Genomic DNA, 18,781 nt, shown 5'->3' with positions numbered 1-18,781 from the left:
TATAAAGTTGCTTTTGTTAACGCGCGAGTTCTTTTTACCTGGGCAATGAATAGTAAGAGTAAGTAGCAACGTGTGACCTTGTACTGTAGTTTTGTCTGCCGAAGATGTTACGAATGTACTTTGCAGGGGGAACAGAGTTCAAAGAATTTTTAATTGTATAAATATAGCTAGACGTTGGATATTAAAGATAAAGTTTGAAGGCTCGGTAATAAATCTTTTTTTCTTTTCCTTATCTTTCTGAGAAAGTATAACGATGACGAATACTTTTCGGCTAAATCCAATTAGTGACGTCTGTTGGTCAGACGAGTTTTTATTCGTTTGTGAGAGCAAACTTGTTGCGTACTCTCGGATTTATGAGTAATGGTTCCGCTTCCAGTCTATGGCCGCCTTGGCCTTCCCCTGTGTTTATTTTATGAAGATTAGCAAGTTCCAAGGCTGAATAGAGGTATACTTAAAACTATAGGAATTATAAAGCTATTAACCCAATGGCATAGCAATGTGTTTTCAATTCGTACGTGCGGTCTTGGGTTCTATTCCCACGTGTGTCGCGTTTGGGAGTAAGTATTGATTCTGTATAAGAACTATTTCTTTTTCAAAAACGTTCTATTTATAGGTAAACACGGAAAAATAATTTACATAATTATTTCTAGCGCATGAATTATGAAAAATATTATTTGGCATAAGGTAAGAAGAGAAGAAAATAAACATTTTATAGCAATCTCAATAAATAGAGCAAGATAATTATGTTACACTTTGAATAATAAATTCGTGAAGGAAGTTTTATCCAATAAAAGTAATTATAAAGTTCTACAAAATATTTTAACGAGTTGTATCTGATTATACAACAAAAACGATACCGGGGGGGGATATCGCAAAAAGTTACAATTTCCCTTCGAGCCTTCATTTTGTAAGGTGTAATATTAAATTGAAAAAAGGTTACACAATATTTATAACTTTTTTTTACGGGTGAAACTGGTTGAACCTTTTTGGGGCACACCTCTTCAAGAATTAAGTACAAAAAAAACAAGTTGCAAATTTAAAATAAAAAAAACAAAACGGTATCAATATTGTGTTACTGGCTGGATAGAAAGTGACGTGGATTTATTTATTAATCGGTATCCATTTTAGTCTCATAAACAATTTCCCTCTATATTGCTTACGATATTATTATTTTATTATATGTGCGAAGACTTAATAAATAAATCCAAGGGCCAGTCGGGTTTGCGTAAATAAAGATTTAGGCTGAAGAAAACAAATTCGCAACAAAAAACTTCACCCAACGTTTTCTTGTCCGTAGCAACCGTTGCTAATTTTTATTATATTTTGCATATTAAGCGTATTTTTGCTAAAAATATCTGTCAAGCTATCACGATACGGCACGATTTACTAATTACAATTTTCTAATAACTAATTAAGTAATATCTTTAATAACGAACGTTTCAAGACGATTATAATTGGTAATCGAAGGTGACCATATCGAAAGGTTAAACAATAGGACAATAAAAGAAGACTGGTACTTTCCTTGTTCCTTATCCGCTCTAGCTAAAGCATACTAATTATATTCTCCAAATGGTTTCCTCAAGGTGCAAGGCATTGAAGGGGAAAGGAATGAGGCATGATCATTGTTAAATGACGCAATGGTTTACTCACTATTTATTTATTTATCAAAAAGGTTCATGATAGAATCATTAAATCTGGTGCAACAAAACTATCGACTTTGCCAGACTAGTTTCGGACCCAACCGCAGTTTTTAATCATGAGCTGACGCAGCGGTGTAACGAGTCGAAGATCGTTGTTGACTGCACGGATAGCCGAGTGGTTTAGGTCATCACTCAAAATCTGGACGTCGCGAGTAGGACATGCGTTTGTGTGATCCACGAATGAATGTGGGTGAGAGTTGAATCTTTGAATAACTATCGCGGCCCAAGGATTACGTTCCTTAGTGAGACAGTCGTTATTTCTAAATAATATTTTTTTTAAAGAATAGTTTTAGATTTTTTTTTTGATAGTATTTTCATTTGTTAATTTAGCACTAATGATGATTATTATTGCTAATTGTTTTTTAAGCAGATGAAGACAAAAGATTTGATGAACAAAATGGATAATGAGTTTCATGATTATGTTTCACGACATTTAGCGTAGGTATTAGTAACTTTATTACCTATAATTTTCTCATAATTACAGTATCAATACATACGTCTGCACGGATAGCTAAGTGGTCACCACGCCAAACCCACTGTGCGCGTCGTGTCGCGGTTTCAATCCCCGCGTAGGACAAGCATTTGTGGGATCCTCAATTGCTTGTCCTGAGAACGTGTCTCTTTGTACCTGTAACTGTATTATTTATGAAACCCTCGCGACACGAGGATTAAATTCCTTGACGCGACGGTCGTTTATAAAAAAAATGTCATAGTATTTGTTAAGGGTAAGGTCCATCGCCACCTGTTTAAGAAATAACAGTCGCGGGAACGTGACATCCCACATACGCATGCAATTGTATCGTTTCGCTATTCATAAGTCTCTTTAAAAATAATCATTTTTTAATAAATTGTTGTTCTTTTTTTATTACACCTAGTAAACAACAGACAATCACTTTCGCGTGTCCGTACGCCACACAATTGACATTGAACATGTACTGCGTTATTATTATATGTGTATGTATTTCCTCGTATTTCTTTGTTGAAGTTCCTTAATTGTTTAATAATATGCTCTACTCCCGTCCATCATAATAACTAAAAAGGATAATTAATAGCGTATGTGAGATCATATTCGACGAAAGAGTTGATTGAATTTGGCCGTTGCATAACCATATTTAGACTATTTTGAATTGGTATAAACTGTAGCTTATAAATAGTAGATACATTCAAATATAATTGAATGAATGTGATATTTACAGTATTTGTTAGGTAGGAGTTGTAGTAAATACGTATATTAGTAACAGTTTTACGATTAATAAGAGTAACTGGTTGTAACCGCGACTTCGTTAGCGGAATAAAGACACCCAGACTCAGGACATGAATTCGTGGATTACACAAATCATTGTGCAACGCGGGAATCGAACCCGCGACACAGGCCAGGTTCCCTCTACCACTAAGCTATCAGCTGCATTTTATCCACTTGTTTTAGGACATTCACCCTGTACCACCTTTTGTTTCTGACGGTCAGTCCATCTGACTAAACGTTATAATAAATATGATCTGCCATCAATTTGTCAAGGTAAGGAGTCCAAGGCCCCGTGACTTGGTAATCACTGTTCCTATTGTTCCTTGACGTCATCGTGGGGGACGTCTAGTGGACTGAAAATAGCTCTAGTTTGGACTGGAATAGTATTTATATAGTAACTTTCTTAAGAATGATTCATTGTTAAATGATGCAACGGTTTACTCAGGCATACTTCGACTCGCAACCCCATGAACGCGTCAGCTCATGATTGGGGACTCCGGTTGGGACATTAAATTGTTTCATTAATTAAAAATCGATTAGTTAATTTGGTATATAGTGTATTAATGTCATATCGGGAAAGAACAAACATTTGTGTAACACATGAATGCTTATTCTGAGTATATTTATGCTTTTGTGAAAAGCCCGCGATACAAGGGTTTAATTAATTGATTTTGCTTAAAAAATTCATCATTGAAGGTGACAATAATGTAAAATAAACGAGACTTGCTATCTTTAATAAAAATTTTGAACAGCGAATGTATACCTAGACAACTCAGGCATAAGAAGATTTATAATTTCTTTATAACCTAATCTACAGTTTGATGAACACAATGGCACCAAAACTCCTTAGAACAAAATACATAGTCTCTTAATATAAATAATTTCTTTTACATCAGTTTAGGTTTAGGACATTTCACATTACAAACTTCTTAGGCCTGTGTTTTATACAGATTACTCTCAATACTTTCAAAAGGAGATATGTTAAACATCCATTATCACTTAACCAAACAAAACTTATGGAATTTAAATATTTAATTAGTATTGTTTAATTAATTAATGTCTAATTCATAACAAAGGCTTAAAGATTTTATATTGTTTAATTTTTGGAGGGGAAAGGACTATTGAGTGATTGAGTGTCATTATCCTTTTAATATTTTTTGGTAAGTGTGAGATTCGATACATTTTGTTGAACAAGTTTTAGTTCTCGTGCCTATTTTGTTTATCTAAGTATAACGTATATTTACGTTAAGTTCGCTTCAGAGTGAGTGTTTGAAAAGCATATTTTAAAAACTAGGTAATAAGATGTATACTGAATATTTTTTGGTCACGATTTGAATTTTTATCTATCGAACTGTGTCCTACTGTTGAGCAAAGACTTCCCCTGATGCCTTCCAAGATTCTTTGGCCTTGGCCACAATTAGTAGAATAAATAGGTACTATCTATTTATAGTACGGTTGTGGTCAAGTCAAGTGGGATTATTTCTCTATATTTATTTTTATTTACATGGAAAACCCATAAATAATTACATTAGTGTTTCTGTTATTGTTTAATTACGAAGACGTAATTTATAAGAAATACATAATTTTATACTACTATTAAAATACGTCATTAGCCAACATACATTTATTTACGACTCCCGCATTATGGTATTTAATCCCTGTGTCGCAGAGGGTTTCGGAAACATTCAAGTTTTTGGATCTGAGGCATTTACTTTGAATCTCTAGATTGTTCTTAATTTATGGAGATTTCCAGTGCGCACTATAATATTGCTATCTTCAACTCGACTGATCGTAAAAGAGAGTAGCTGAAGTCATGAGACCAAACCCATTGTGCGCGAACTCATGGTTTCGGTCCCCGCGGAGGGGAAGCGACTATGTGACCGAAGAATGATTGTCCTGAGTCTGGTTGTCTTTGTGCATGTCACTTAAATGTTTGTGAAACCTCCCGCGATATAAGAATCTCTAACTGCGGGAGATGTTTTTTATTTATTTGGATTATAAATGAACGCCTTTGTACTCAATACAGAAACTAACTTGTTTGAATAACTAACTCGGTCTGAACAAGACATTATCTTACATTATGTTATTATTGGTATTTCTGGTTGTGTACTTCTGAGGTCATCAAATTGCGGGCTATTTATTTATGACTATTAATTTTAATGGACGCATAATGCGTGAAATCGTAATGATTGCAGTAAAGTTTATTGCGTATGACACACGTTATAACATCCATCCAAGGTTGGTCTTCTGCCTTCTGTTGAATGGGGCAACGATGTCTGTTCGTCTGTCTGTCTGTCCGTACTTACGTCACCACTGTCACCAGGCTGAATCTCATCCGTGATGGCTAGACTGTTGAAACCTTCAAAACTTGTTCACCGACAATTAGTTCGCAATAAAGATACTTGAATTTGAATTTGCTTTTGTTATGCATATTTGTAATGTCGCGGGTCGCGAGTGTAACTAGCGTTTGATTGTGTTTTGTATGGTTTTGTGTGTTATTAATGAGTGAGCTCGAACTGATTGATTACGTGTTCGTAATTCTTAATTGTTATTTCGTACCTGATTGGAAACTCAGTCTATTTCTATACTCTCTAAGAAGATCCTGGTTGCAAAACCTAATAGCTCCATTCGAACGTCCTTCCAGCACTCTTACCATAACTCATACCCACGAATAATGCGTGATAGGAGCATTGAAAACAAATTGTCGGTACATTGTGACGCGTAAATAACATTAGCAATATTAGATGTAAGAGGTTCACAACAGTTGAGTCGTCATTGCAAATGAGGAATATCCTGCTATCAATTGAAGGGGACGGAGAGTGCTGGGGACACACCAGTTCCAATCTGCACGTCGAGTCGAACTGAACACGTAAGCTGAACCTCTTTTGTTTTTATACTTGAAAATTTTCTTCTTTTTTTAAGTGGTTGTTGTTGATTTCTACCAGCCAGTTATTTTTTTTTGGATTGTGGAAAGAAGGTTATATGAAATAGTGACCTCCTTTATCTATTTGTATTGTTATGTCTTCTAGTGATTGCTGGCCCGTGTTTGTCGTTATTGTGTCAGTATGTCCTTGGGTCACACGGGATAATAGTTCGAGAACCTCTTTTTGTAGAAATAGATAGTCTAGTAATCTCTACTTGTGGTTTCATCTTTCGTATCTTCAGGAAAGGTTTGATTGCAAATCTGATATGATGCAACCCTAAATAAACTGTGCAATTTTTGTTTTTTTTCCACAACTGAATCTTTGTACCTCATGAAGTCACAATAAAAAAGTAAATAACTGTCTGTTTCAAATGTGTTGATCAATGTAGAATTGTAATTAAAATATTTACTACTTCCCGAATTTAAAAAAGAATTATAAGATCACAACTGTGTTTCATAACTATCGATATTACTACTGTGCAGTGCGTTAATACAATCAATTTATTAACTTCATATCTACTTACAGAAAACAAATACTCATTGTTAATATATTTGTCCTATTATAAGATTTTTATTTTAGAACATTATTCAAAAATTTAAATTCCAGTTCTTTTTCAGGTAAAAAAAAACAAATCTAGGCGAAGACAGCAATGTTCGGCCGCATCCTCATCATAGTGTGCCTGAGTCTCCGCTTCGCGAACTCTCTGCCACCGGATAAGGTTCGTGACGTCACATCCTGCCTCGTCCTTTATACCCATCCTATCTTACTGACATATATTGCCGTAGTATGTGTAGTATACTATATAGGCCAGCTAGTCTCTCGTAGGCGTTTTAGAGTCACTAATAAAGGCTCAATGTTTATAGAGTCTTGTGCCGAGAAAATGTATATAGCAAGAAGATTCGATATAACAGTTTTTTATTATTATTGATTTTTAGTTGTACTTTTCATAATGCTTGTGAATATGAGGTGACTATGACCTATTTAGTCGATAAATAGTAACAACAGGTAGAATATCAATAACAAGATGCAATTAGTATAAATTTAACTACAAATATAAACGAAAACTAATCCTTATATCGTAGACTTCGTCTCCAATCGATCTTATTTTAGTTATACTTCAGTCAGGGACTAGAATGCTATCACTATCTTAAGGTAAGACCGTTGCCGCTGTTGAAGCATGACGTCCTAAGTGTAGTGCAGTGTAGATGTAGAGTTGAGCGTGTTGTCTATGATCCACCGAGCTTCTGCAACAAAAATTGGTAACCGTACCTATTTACCTAACCTGCATCCTCTGCTCCCTTACTCTCATAGCTCGATGGGACGGCAATACGACACGACAGGAGTGAAATCATTGGCTCGACCCATATTTTTGCATCTTCGGAATCACGGAAGCTGTGATGCTTCCTTCTTAAACAATTAAAAAACCTTTGCAATCCTCAGGATGAGGCCGTGAGGCCTTTGATTTGGCAGTCCTACGCTCCTACCACTAGGCTACCACAGTTTCTTCTTATCAACTGCCATAAGACTATGGCAGTTGATAAGAAGAAACTCTCGGAGTTGTAGGCCATAACATATGTATATTTTAATATCCCCGTGAAACATAATATGACTCAAGCTATAATTTATCAGTGGAAACATTCCAATCTCACGTCACTACAGAGGCGAGTAAACATTGACCATAGCTCATTAATTTGGCCTGATTAACGCTTCTCAGTGCAGCAAACATGTGCGGAACCAAACTGGACGTTAATTAGATGACTGTTAGTATTATCAAGCTTGTTAATAGGAAATGTAGGCAGAGGTATCAGGCCTGATAAATGTTGGGAATAGGAGGAGTTAGATGCAGGTTTGGTGAATTTTGGTTTTGAGAAGAGTTTGAGTATTTAATCTCTTATGATAAAGGTCCTTTAAACAAATCCAGATAATAAAAAAGTATTTGATCCTTAAATCGCAAGCGGTATTTGGAGTCTTTGTACGAGTATTTAGCCGTTTTGATTTTCGATTTACTAAAAATATTGTGTTTCCCCACATCGGGTTCTTTTTCTATACCTAGTTGTTCAAAAATATAAAAATATGTGTCTAATAGTTTTCAATTATCTAACTGCTCATCTGAAAAGATTATACGTTTTATACCCAGTCATCCCTATTGCATCAAAATGATTTTCGCCTATGTTTTTCCTCCCTAAATGCAAACGTTTTTTAATGTTCTGTAGCAAGAAAACAATTGAAAAACTCCATCCAGCATTTTTCTGTGAACTTAGCCATTATCTCGGTTACTCAACAATATGCTTTGGCCGATATCCAAACGTAAATAAAATATGTCTGCCCACAACAGTTTGTGTTTAACATCAAATGAATGGTCTAAGATCACCTTGGACGAAAGATTAAAGAGAATTTAGGGCTGGCACTTAAGGTTTTCAGGTGATATAATAACCATAGAAATCTAAATAATAAGGTAACCTTTTCTAATAATAATAAGGTTACCTTGTTATTTAGTTTTCTATGTATAATAACATTTGGAACAGATGAAATATTATCTGTAATTTTTTTTTTTAAATCACGAACCCGTTTGGGTCTAAATCGAATAAGCCATCACGAAAGTTACTGTAAAAAATATATAGTCCTGCCTTTACGTTATTTTTCTTTTATTTTTAAATAACACATGTATTTTTAGTGGATCATCCTGTTCCGTAAATAAAAAGAAAAGCAGAACTATGTATTTTTTCTCGAATAATAAACAACATTATTGCACCAACATTAAATAATATTTTCTATTTTCCAAAGTTGACAACCCTGGCTGCATATTAGCGAGTTCTGCAGGTTGCAATTGTTTTCATAATTCCCAAAACTATAAAGCAGAAGTTTGACAGGATATTTACTGATGACCGATACACAACATTAATAATAAGAAGGTCAGGTATATTGTAAATAGAAAACTAAAAATATATTTCGTACGTGCTGACGAAAAATATTAAGCTACGTATGTGACATCATTATGACAACCTGAAATTACCCAGTGGTTCTTTCAGATGCTTTTCTTTTTGCCCGTCTAACCTCGTTATATAATCTCTATAAGCTGTCACGGCAAATATTGTTTCACCATTTATATTTTTGCTAGATAATTTTTGGTTATGAAAACAATCATATATGCATACTGTCCGTTATGGTGCTGAAAAGTAGCATTGTGACATGAGAATTTTATTACTAAAGGAAAATAAGAGTCTAGAAAAAAGCCATATCTACGTTAACTATCCCAGTAGGTTGCCATCTCACGCCATCGTTTGCCATCACGCTGAGCATCTTTCATCCCGCCTTAATGGCAAAACAGTGCTGCTTTTGTAATAATACTATCAAGCACATTGATATGATAATAACGCTTGTCTTATCCCAAAAGGGAAGGAAGGGATCTCTTCACAAGACCAATATTAACATCCCAAAGATGTATATGACTCGTGCCGCGATCACGTAACAGCGATGTATATTATAACAATAAACAAAATCAATTTGACCATAATATTTGGCTTACCTTGGATTACAAGACGTGTATTTATTCTATAAATAAATATTTATTTTTAACGTGTCCGATATATAAACATTATGAAGATATTCGGAGTATGACGGCGGTGAGTGGTAGATGAGTCACTGTTGAGAAAATGTTATTTATGAGTACGTGTCCATTAAATATTGAGTGATAAAGACGATATAATCTGCCAACTTAACGCTTAAACTTGACTGATTGGTAATTCCAGTCTAGAATGAACTCTTGGAGTGTGTATCCTTAATTAGTCCAGAGTAAATAATGAAATAAAATTTGCAACGAAAAAGTACAAGTGGTATTCTAGCCTACCTTTTTGATTGATCTAGTTTGATTGGTTCAGTGACAATAGAAATAAAAAAAGAAACATATTCTCATATGAGTGTATCACTCAGCATAGGGATCATATTGCATTTAATCCGTAAAGACGTTAATATTTTTTTATTCCTTCGTAGGCCCCAATCCACATAATCAAGGCAAGAAGTATAGACCTGAACAATGCTCACGGCCTAGCCATGGAGACTCGTCTCGACAAGGTGGTAGAGCCGGTCGGGTACCGCCTGGACCTCGAGCCGTACCTCGAAGACGGGCTCTTTAAAGGGCACGTGGCTATCAATGTGACCTGGCTGAAAGATGGAAACGAGATCAACGTGCACTGCGCACACGAAATTGAAATCTTAGAGTCAGAAGTTAGAGCTCATTTTCCTGATGACACGTAAGTTTGAAAAAAGGAACTGCTTTCTAGTCTTTCAAAGTTTCTGTCGTAATTTTATTCAACCTGTCCTTCGTTCTCATTTTAGTAAGGAGTCCAGAAGAATAACAATCAACAAACTGCTAATGGATCCCAAAAAGCCAATAGCTACCCTTTACCTGGAGAGGACAGTTCCTAAGGGTTCCACTGGAGTTATAAAGTTCAGCTTCAAAGGTAATCTGGAAACATCGTCCACTGAAGCCTTCTTCAAAACCACCTATATGACAGACCAGGAAGTGGAAAGGTTTGTACAAATTTTGTGTTGTTGAATAAAAGATCAGTAATTTAAATATTAGTAGTAAATCAAATCAATCTTTGATTGCGTCGAATACAAACGAAGAAATGAGGTCTCGGTATCTATGTTCGTTGCAATTTTTATTAAACTGAGCCAAAAAGTTTAGACACAGTTTAATTTTCAAGAACTCACATGCGCTTTCATTCTTTTAGCAACATGTCAGACCATCAATATGTTTCATATCTTTTATTATTTTAGAATCGTAGCCGCTACTCAATTGCGACCAAACAATGCTCGTCGTATGTTCCCGTGCTTTGATGAGCCGGGGTACAAGACACCGTTTGAGCTGAGTGTTGTGAGGCCAAGGAACATGGTCGCTCTGAGCAACGTACCCGTCGCTAGGACCGAGAACATGTAAGCATTCAATACTGCTTTAAATGTCGTATGAAAGAAAATGGCGTCCTTGCCTGTCATGTTGTCTTTCTCACTATCAAATAGTAGATAGTAGATAGTAGAGACAAATAGACAATTGGAAACAGCAGTCAGCAGCAAATGTCCATAAACACTATTACATGTACAAAATAGCTACTGAAGTAAAAACTTAGTGAACACCAATATTGAAGACGTTTTTAGACGATCATCAATTCATTCGTAACTTTAAATTGTTTACCGACTTTCGATGCTGATTGTCTTTCTCACACAATCTTATTCATTATTACGAGTTACTCTTACTTAACTTACTTTGTATGTCTTTATAGACCTGATGAGCCTGATGCGGTTTGTGACCACTTCGAGAAGACTCCACCAATGTCCACGTTCACTCTTGGGCTGGTCATAGCTGATCTGAAGCAGCTGGGCAACTCCACCCACATCAAGGATGATTCTGGCAATGATCTTGGTTAGTGTCAGTACTAGTAAATGATTTAATGTGTTTGTAAAGTATAAATGTTTTGAGAATGAAAAAGTCACACATCTTGGATTACCAAGATGTGTGACTGAGTGTATAATTTGACTTCAATGTTTGTGATGCCTCCGAAAGTCGAATAAATACTTTAGGGCTGGAGTCGATTATAAAAAAAAGAAAAGAAATGTTAGAAATGAAAGAGGACCATTATCCAGTTACTCTCTGATGGACATTACGGCCAAATTGTTATTTGGTAATAGACCCCTTGTCCAAGAAAAATCTGTTTCCTTATTTTCCCAGAGCTCCGTGTCTGGGGTCGCCCTGAGTACCTCGAGGCTCTGGAAGGAATAGACGAAAAGGTCGCGCGGGTGTTCAAGGAGTTGGCTGCCATCTGGAAGGTGCCGCTGCCTTTGCGGAGGTTAGATATCGTCGCGTTGCCCAATTACCAGGGAGTCAAGCCTGCTGACAACTGGGGACTTATTGTATTCAGGTAATTCGGTTTCTTCGGTTTTTCTGCGAAAAGATTTCTTTGCATTCATAATGACCACTATAAAGAGATCTTAGATCTTACGTGGCTAATCCTCTTTGTACGCAATTTTTCGGAATTTAAATCGGTTTCAAAAAAGGAGTAGGTTAATTTTTATGTTTCTTAGAACTCAACCCGTCGACCAGGACGAACGAATAATGAATCATCAAGTTTGTTTGGATAGGTTGAATGTTATTGTTGTTTACGAAAGTGTTATAATTAAAACTTGTATGCAGGGAGAGCGATCTAAGCAGCCGTGGCTACATCCAGCTAGCTCAGGAGTTGTCATACCAATGGCTGGGAGCATTCACTACCCCAGCATGGTGGTCTGATGCGCACCTCAATAAGGCTCTTGTCGGATATATTGCTGCCGCTACTGCCTTTAAGGTACGTACAATATTCTTTATAAGTTTTAGAACGAAAGATCATATGGAATCAATATAGATATTTTGAAAATCGAATTAAAATCACTCATTATAATTATGTTTGTTTTTCAAGAACAGATGTGTTCCGTTATTAAAATCATCCCAAAATACGTAATTAAAGTTCTCATTTCTCCAATCCTACAGATCAACAACGGCTCTGAGATGGAAGGCAAATGGCCGCTCACGGTCCTGTACTCCCTGTACTACGAGTTCAGCAAGCGCTACCCTCACTCCCGCATCACCGGCATGAAGCAAGAGACGGCCTGCACCAAGATCGAGCTGGTCTTCCGCATGTTCAACTACACGCTGGGAGAGGAGACCTTTAGGAAGGGATTGAGGAAGTTCCTGGATTCGCGGTAAATTGTCTTGAAAATGTTTCTGTAAAATAAATACTTTTTGATACTTAAAAGTAAATGAGAATAACTAACATATGTGCATAGATCAATTTTATAAAAGAATTGAAGGTTTTTTAACCATAAGGGTTTATTTAGCAACGTGTGAGTTTCATGATAAGTTCTTTGTATCTTTTCTTATTCTGAAGTTTGGAACATCATCGAACAATTATGTTATCATTTCAATTTAAGAAATAACTTGAAATGAAAGAAAAAACTTTTTGAATAGACTACATTTGGTTTTCAACAGTAAATTCAAAACATTCTCTGGCGATGATATCTGGGACGCTCTGAACACAGCGGCAGTAGAAGACGGTAAGATACCAAAAGATGTGGAGATCAAGACTGTTGCGAAGAGCTGGATCGAGAAGGACAGACTGCCACTCGTTAATGTAGTGAGGCAGTATGATAGCAACACAGCTGTTGTTAGCCAGGTACGGGTATAGAAAAATGTACTCTATGCTTCACAGCTTTAGGTTTAAAATGAAATTAACAATATTCAAAGGTGTCATCTGATAGTATGACAGCAACAAAACTGTCGACAACTAGTTGAGATACGAGAGATTAGTCATTGCTCCCCATAGATTTAGATTTAAAATGCAGTGACATTTCTTAATGTTAGTGCGGCGTTGAGGGTACTCGATTATTGAATTTAAAGCACTACAGTTTTAGACTCAAAGTTAAATGGTTCATATTGTAGCAGCTAATCTACAAATGAAGTAGTATCCGTCAACCTCGACACAAACCTTCGTTTTCACATCTAAGTTGGTAATTCAACCACACCTCAACAGATGGCGTTACTTGGCTTATTTGAGACTGAAGCCGATAAGATTTAAATCATTCGAACTTGTAATAAACAGGTTTATACGGAAACATGAAAATGAGACTAAGAGGACACATTTTTCTTGTCGTTTAATTAAGTTTTGATATTCATGAGTTATAATTTGGCTAAAATAATAATACAAATTTAAGTCGTTTCTTTTAAATTGAAGTAGCATTGCATGAGAAGATTCAATTCATGACTTTGTTAGAGTGTAATAATATGGTTTTACCTCTGAATGGCTTTGCATTTCCTTGTCGTGCTCATAAACCATAATCAGACTTATAGAAATCCGTGTATTGACGTCATTGCAACATGGTATATACTCCTACACATGGGTTTGAGTATGAAATGTATTTTGTTCTGTTAAGCAACTTTTTTATTATTACCGCTGAGCTATTCACTTATAACTTATTATAAAAGCTAAATTGACATGTAATACTTTGGATTAAGTAACTGCGTGGGTTTCGTACTATGGCAATGACATACAATATAGGTAATGTTTTTGTCAAATTTTTGTCCGTTATAAAATTAATCATTTACTTTTTTAAATTTAAAACTATAGTGTGTTGTTAAATTTTAAGTTTTTTTTTTCTATAATGGTCTCCGTGGGGCACAGTAAACTTGTAGGATTTTTGAACGACAACATTAAATTAATTGTTTGCATACTGATATCAAAACAAGAGCCAATTTTGGACCGATCCCTAACTTATTATTACTTTACCTTTAAATTACACAGAAAGTGTATCTCCGTGAGCGGCCACACGACGTGCCGGAAGCCGCGAAGATGTCGTGGTGGGCGCCTGTGGTCGTCGTCCACGAGGACTCGCTGGACCTTAAGAATACCAACCCTGCTGCCTGGATGAAGGACAGGAAGGAGTTGAAGATTGCCGACATGCCTGGGAAAGACAAGTTCATTGTCGTTAACCCTGAAGAAATCGGTAAGTTTGTTCAAGCAATCTTGGATGTGACTACCGTTATTAAACATTAAAACAAACGATAAACGTCTATGAATTTCTTGGTTGCCGCACTTTGCCTTGTATGCATGCATGCCCTAGCACTTGGTAGAAAAAATATGGATGTTATAAGTTTGACGTCTGTGTGTATGTAGCGATTTCATTTTCGTTGGTTTGTAAAAAAGGTCAATTATGTGTGAGTGTTCTGAGACTTGTTTGATAAAAAATTGTGCAGTAGTCTGTATAAATAGGATAAATACAATTGTTTTGCGATAGCATCATTAGTTAAAACAAAAGTACGATTAAAATTAATAGAGACTAAGTACCTTTATTATAAAATAGAATTGGCAACGACAGACCATTTCAGAAATGTATCTACTTCAATATTATATTTCGTTCAGTTTCTTTGACAAAGAGAATAGAGAAATGTCTAAGCTTATTATTAGCATATCTTTGTATTGTAATCTTGACTTATGATACGATCTCCGCTTAATTGCAATTCTCTTACTTCAATGAAGAGCCTAAAATGCGCTTTGAATTTCCAAGTAACTGTCGTGACAGAATGGTATGTTGAATATTAATAGCGATTCTTCATTTTTCAGACAATCTTGTGCATATTTTTTGTGTAACTCATCAGTTATCATTGTTGCTAAGTGCAACCATAATTAAATTATTAAATCAGCCTTTTTTGTTTTCTTAGCGCCTTACCCCGTAAATTACGACCAAGACAACTGGAATCTCCTCTCGAAATTCCTGCAAAGCAATAACAGACAGAAGATGCCAGAACTAACCAGAGCGAAGCTTCTGCATGACGCATGGAACCTAGCATATGCCGGGGAACTGTCCTTCGCTACCGCTTTCAACATGACTTTATTCCTGAAGCATGAAAGGCACCACTTAGTTTGGGACCCAGTATTCACAATGATCGATCATATCGGCAGACATATCTGTCAATGTCTCCAAGGAAAGTTCCAGGTAATGTCACAGTTATTGATAGAATATGATTCATGCTTTCATTTCCATGAATAAATACAGTACTTGTTCTTATTCTCAATAAAAATTGTCAGCTTACACAAATCAATCAATCAATCAATCAATCACTTTATTGCATTGCATAATGTATACAAGGCTGAAGCAAATAAGTACGAAGCTTTCGAATTTTTATCCCAAAGTCCTTTATACCAGAAAATATAATTTTAGGCTTACGTCAGGATTCTTCTTAGTCCGTTATACGAGGAGTTAGCTAAAGACGAGAAAGAGGAGGAGGAGACTTGGCGCAAGAACCTCAGGTCTCTGACGAAGACATTCCTGTGTCAAGCCGGATACAAGCCCTGCATCAGAGAGGCACAGGAGCAGTTTAACAAGTGGATGCAGGCTAAGAACCCTGATGAAGGCAATCCGTGAGTAAATTGAATAAATTATTTAAGCTGTAGGGTTGTGGTTTAGTTTCATAGTCCAGTCAGAAACAGTCAGGGTCAAAGTCGCTTTAAAAAGCGTACTCCCTTCAGTGCGCTGTCCAGAGTGACTTTGGCTATCGAAAAGTGTAAGTTTTATTAAGTAACCTAATTGAAACCGATCTAGGATGGCTTTCTTGTATTAAATTATTTTAGCATGTTGTTTTCATTTTTTTCCTTTTCATTCACAGCTTATCAAACCAGTACATATGCCCAGTATTCAAGTGGGGTACAATGAAGGAATGGGAGTTCGGTCTCCAGAGGGTCATCAACTTCCCCTCATCGAGGAAGCAAAGCGAGAGGACGTACCTCCTGAAGACCTTGGCAGGCTGCCCCGAGTCTGAAGTCAAGGTCAACAAACTGCTAAACATCACGATGTTGGAGGGCAACGGGAACTTCTCGGAGACTGACATGTTCTTAATATTCAGTATGCTGACAGGATCCTCGTCAGGGTACACTACTCTGTTCAACTTTTTAAGCAATAATTGGGAAGTTTTGAAAGAGAGGTCAGTATTAACTACATTGCTCCATTTCATCCATTCACCGTTACGTAAGTTTCTTCTTCCTAGTTTTGCACTCGTGTGAGGATAAAATTTCTTCCATTAGATAACTTGAATTTTACACAGGCTTCAAGCTCCTTACCTCCCACAGTGGATGCAGCCTTAATATAATCGCGTTTGCATCACTCAAAGAGCTTTGCCAGTGCAGTGCACAGGTAGAAATAGGTCGCCTAATGTCTCTGAGGATCATACTAACGAATTTTCTATTCAATTTCAACTGTAAGTTTTCTATTGAAGTTTCATCACACTTTTAACTGAATAATGAAGAGCCTTAGCCTTAGCCTCGCCGCTATTTTTTCTTAAACCTAAAGCACGGTGACCTGATTTGTAATTCTACTTGAAAAACTCTTGTCTTACCATACCATAAAGAAGACACCTGGTCAGACAGAACAGATAGGTAGTCTAATCTAACCTAGTCTTTAAATTCCAAGCAAAACGAAAGGTGTAAAATCATTTTGACTGAGTAGGTTTGCAACCGACCTCACGAAATAAGTCTGTTTTTAGACTTGTTCTCTCAGATTTCTCGAGTGGGTAAACCGATTTGTAGATTAATTATTTGCATTTAATGTGAAATCGCTGTAATTTGGTTCCGTCATGAAGTTTTGCTCGGCAATTTTTTTATTTGAAGTCGGTTGTTTTTTTATTTTTAAAATAATATTTTTATTTGGTTTTTCTGCTGTAGAGCAGTTTATTTATTCAAACTTTGCACATACTTGCACAAAAATGGGCTTAATAAGAAAAGCAGTAAGCATCTATGACATCAATATAAAAACTAACTGCAACGATGTCCATTCTCCCTTGTCTAAAGTATTCTCTTTCTTCAGATACTCAAGCAGAACAAACCTATGGGACAACCTTATCACATCAGCGACTTCTGGTTTTACCACCGACGAGGGTCTTGAACTGGTCTCTCACCTCTACGTGACCCATCAAGGAGAGTTCGGATCGGCAGAGCATATCATAGAAAAGTCCATGAGGAACATCAGAGAGGAGGCGAAGTGGTCGGCAGAGAACCTGCCTGTCATCGACGCGTGGCTTGACCAGTATTTAGCAAACACCAACATAAAAGATGATAAATTTATTGATAATTAATTAAAATTTATGTTTTGTATTATTTGTATATTATTTTTATTTTAATATAAATGTTTATTAAGTGTTGTTTTATTTTATTCTTTTTTTTCTGTGTGTCTGTTTGTTTTATCGAAGCAGTTGAATTGTAGCCGATAGCCGAATCGTTGCTAAAGCTACAGAGCATGACGTGTCGTAGGTTCGATCCCCGCGTAGAACAAGCACTTGTGTGATACGAATACTTTTTCTGAGTCTGGGTGTCTTTATGCATGTGACGTCAATGTTTGTGCAACCACCGTGACACAAGGATTAAAAAAAAAAGAAATCAAAGCTTAACAAGAGAAAAAAATAAAGGTGATGACCGGAACACTATTTTGTAATTGTTGTAAATTAATATTAATTATTACTTATACAAAATTAAATTCATTCGAGACCTGTGTGATTTTGTTTGTCAGGTTCTGAGCAGTGTGAAATATATCTCAAATACCTTTTGTGTCCTCGAAATACAACTACACAATTTTATGTCAGAGTCATATTATACAGCATAAATACAAATAACACAGGTGTCATTGAACTCCTCTGCTTCAACTCAAGCTTCTGAAATACTTCAGTTTCATACTGCGTCAAACTAAGACATTAATATCATTAGTTCCATTAAAATGAGTTCGAATGAGTTGTTCCATCCAAGTAGGTTTGCTTCAAATACATCTGAAAGACGTTTAAGAAATGTAGCGAATACCCACGTACTTGTCAATACTTTGATGCAAATATAAAATTGGCAAGGTAATGATATCATTCATTAGGGTCCGATTTTTCAATCGTCAGATAACTTTTATCTGAGGAATAAATATGGCCGTTTGACATATTTTCTATATAAAATCTGTCAAAACGTCAAACTTATTCGTCAAATAAAAGTTATCTGGCGATTGAAAAATCGGCCCTAGGTTTTTTTAGGCTGGTTTCTCAGTTAGTCAAATCTTAAAATTAAGAAAGTTCACTCTTGTAGTTCTACAAAACATTTCAGTAATGATTAAAACAATATCAAAGTAGTTATGAAAAAGATTTTACAAACCGTTTATAATTAGGTACTCTGCCAAATGTGGTTCAAGTTCTGCAGTGGTCTGGCAATTTATATTGTTTGTTTGCCAAATAATAATATTCTTTTGAATAAAACACAACGGTTCAGTACATTACAGGTATTCAAACACAGAAACAATTAATATTGTATTTCCTTGAGAGCGAGCCCTTCTCGGACTCTGTATTAAAATAAACCTAAGGACAATCCCGT

At 36.0% G+C, this 18,781-nt stretch overlaps 1 protein-coding gene across 2 annotated transcripts; it reads left to right on the top strand.

The window, feature by feature from the left end:
- The first annotated feature begins 5,679 nt into the window (after positions 1-5,679).
- On the top strand, positions 5,680-17,532 carry LOC113500674 (aminopeptidase N). Of its 2 annotated transcripts, none has more exons than XM_026881537.1 (15): positions 5,680-5,812; positions 6,485-6,585; positions 9,858-10,117; positions 10,203-10,397; positions 10,647-10,802; positions 11,147-11,286; positions 11,593-11,782; positions 12,055-12,205; positions 12,388-12,599; positions 12,886-13,069; positions 14,195-14,396; positions 15,112-15,386; positions 15,612-15,811; positions 16,057-16,371; positions 17,250-17,532. In XM_026881537.1, exons 2-15 carry the CDS (start codon positions 6,517-6,519, stop codon positions 17,515-17,517), a joined length of 2,817 nt encoding a protein of 938 aa, XP_026737338.1. In that variant the 5' UTR covers positions 5,680-5,812; positions 6,485-6,516; the 3' UTR covers positions 17,518-17,532. The 2 variants fall into 2 exon arrangements, with proteins under 2 accessions (XP_026737338.1, XP_026737339.1); XM_026881538.1 differs by having other exon boundaries at positions 5,680-5,815; positions 6,487-6,585.
- The last annotated feature ends 1,249 nt before the right edge of the window (positions 17,533-18,781 follow it).

This window comes from Trichoplusia ni, chromosome 14, assembly GCF_003590095.1.
Source record: "Trichoplusia ni isolate ovarian cell line Hi5 chromosome 14, tn1, whole genome shotgun sequence".
Classification (NCBI taxonomy): Eukaryota; Metazoa; Arthropoda; class Insecta; order Lepidoptera; family Noctuidae; genus Trichoplusia; species Trichoplusia ni.
This window is presented reverse-complemented; position numbering and strand designations above follow the sequence as displayed.

Bases quoted from the DNA above. Each gene is read 5' to 3' on its own strand.
- LOC113500674 (XM_026881537.1), top strand. From the start codon at position 6,517: ATGTTCGGCCGCATCCTCATCATAGTGTGCCTGAGTCTCCGCTTCGCG. The intron at 6,586-9,857 runs GTTCGTGACGTC...ATTCCTTCGTAG, and splicing joins ACTCTCTGCCACCGGATAAG to GCCCCAATCCACATAATCAA. The intron at 10,398-10,646 runs GTTTGTACAAAT...TTATTATTTTAG, and splicing joins ACAGACCAGGAAGTGGAAAG to AATCGTAGCCGCTACTCAAT.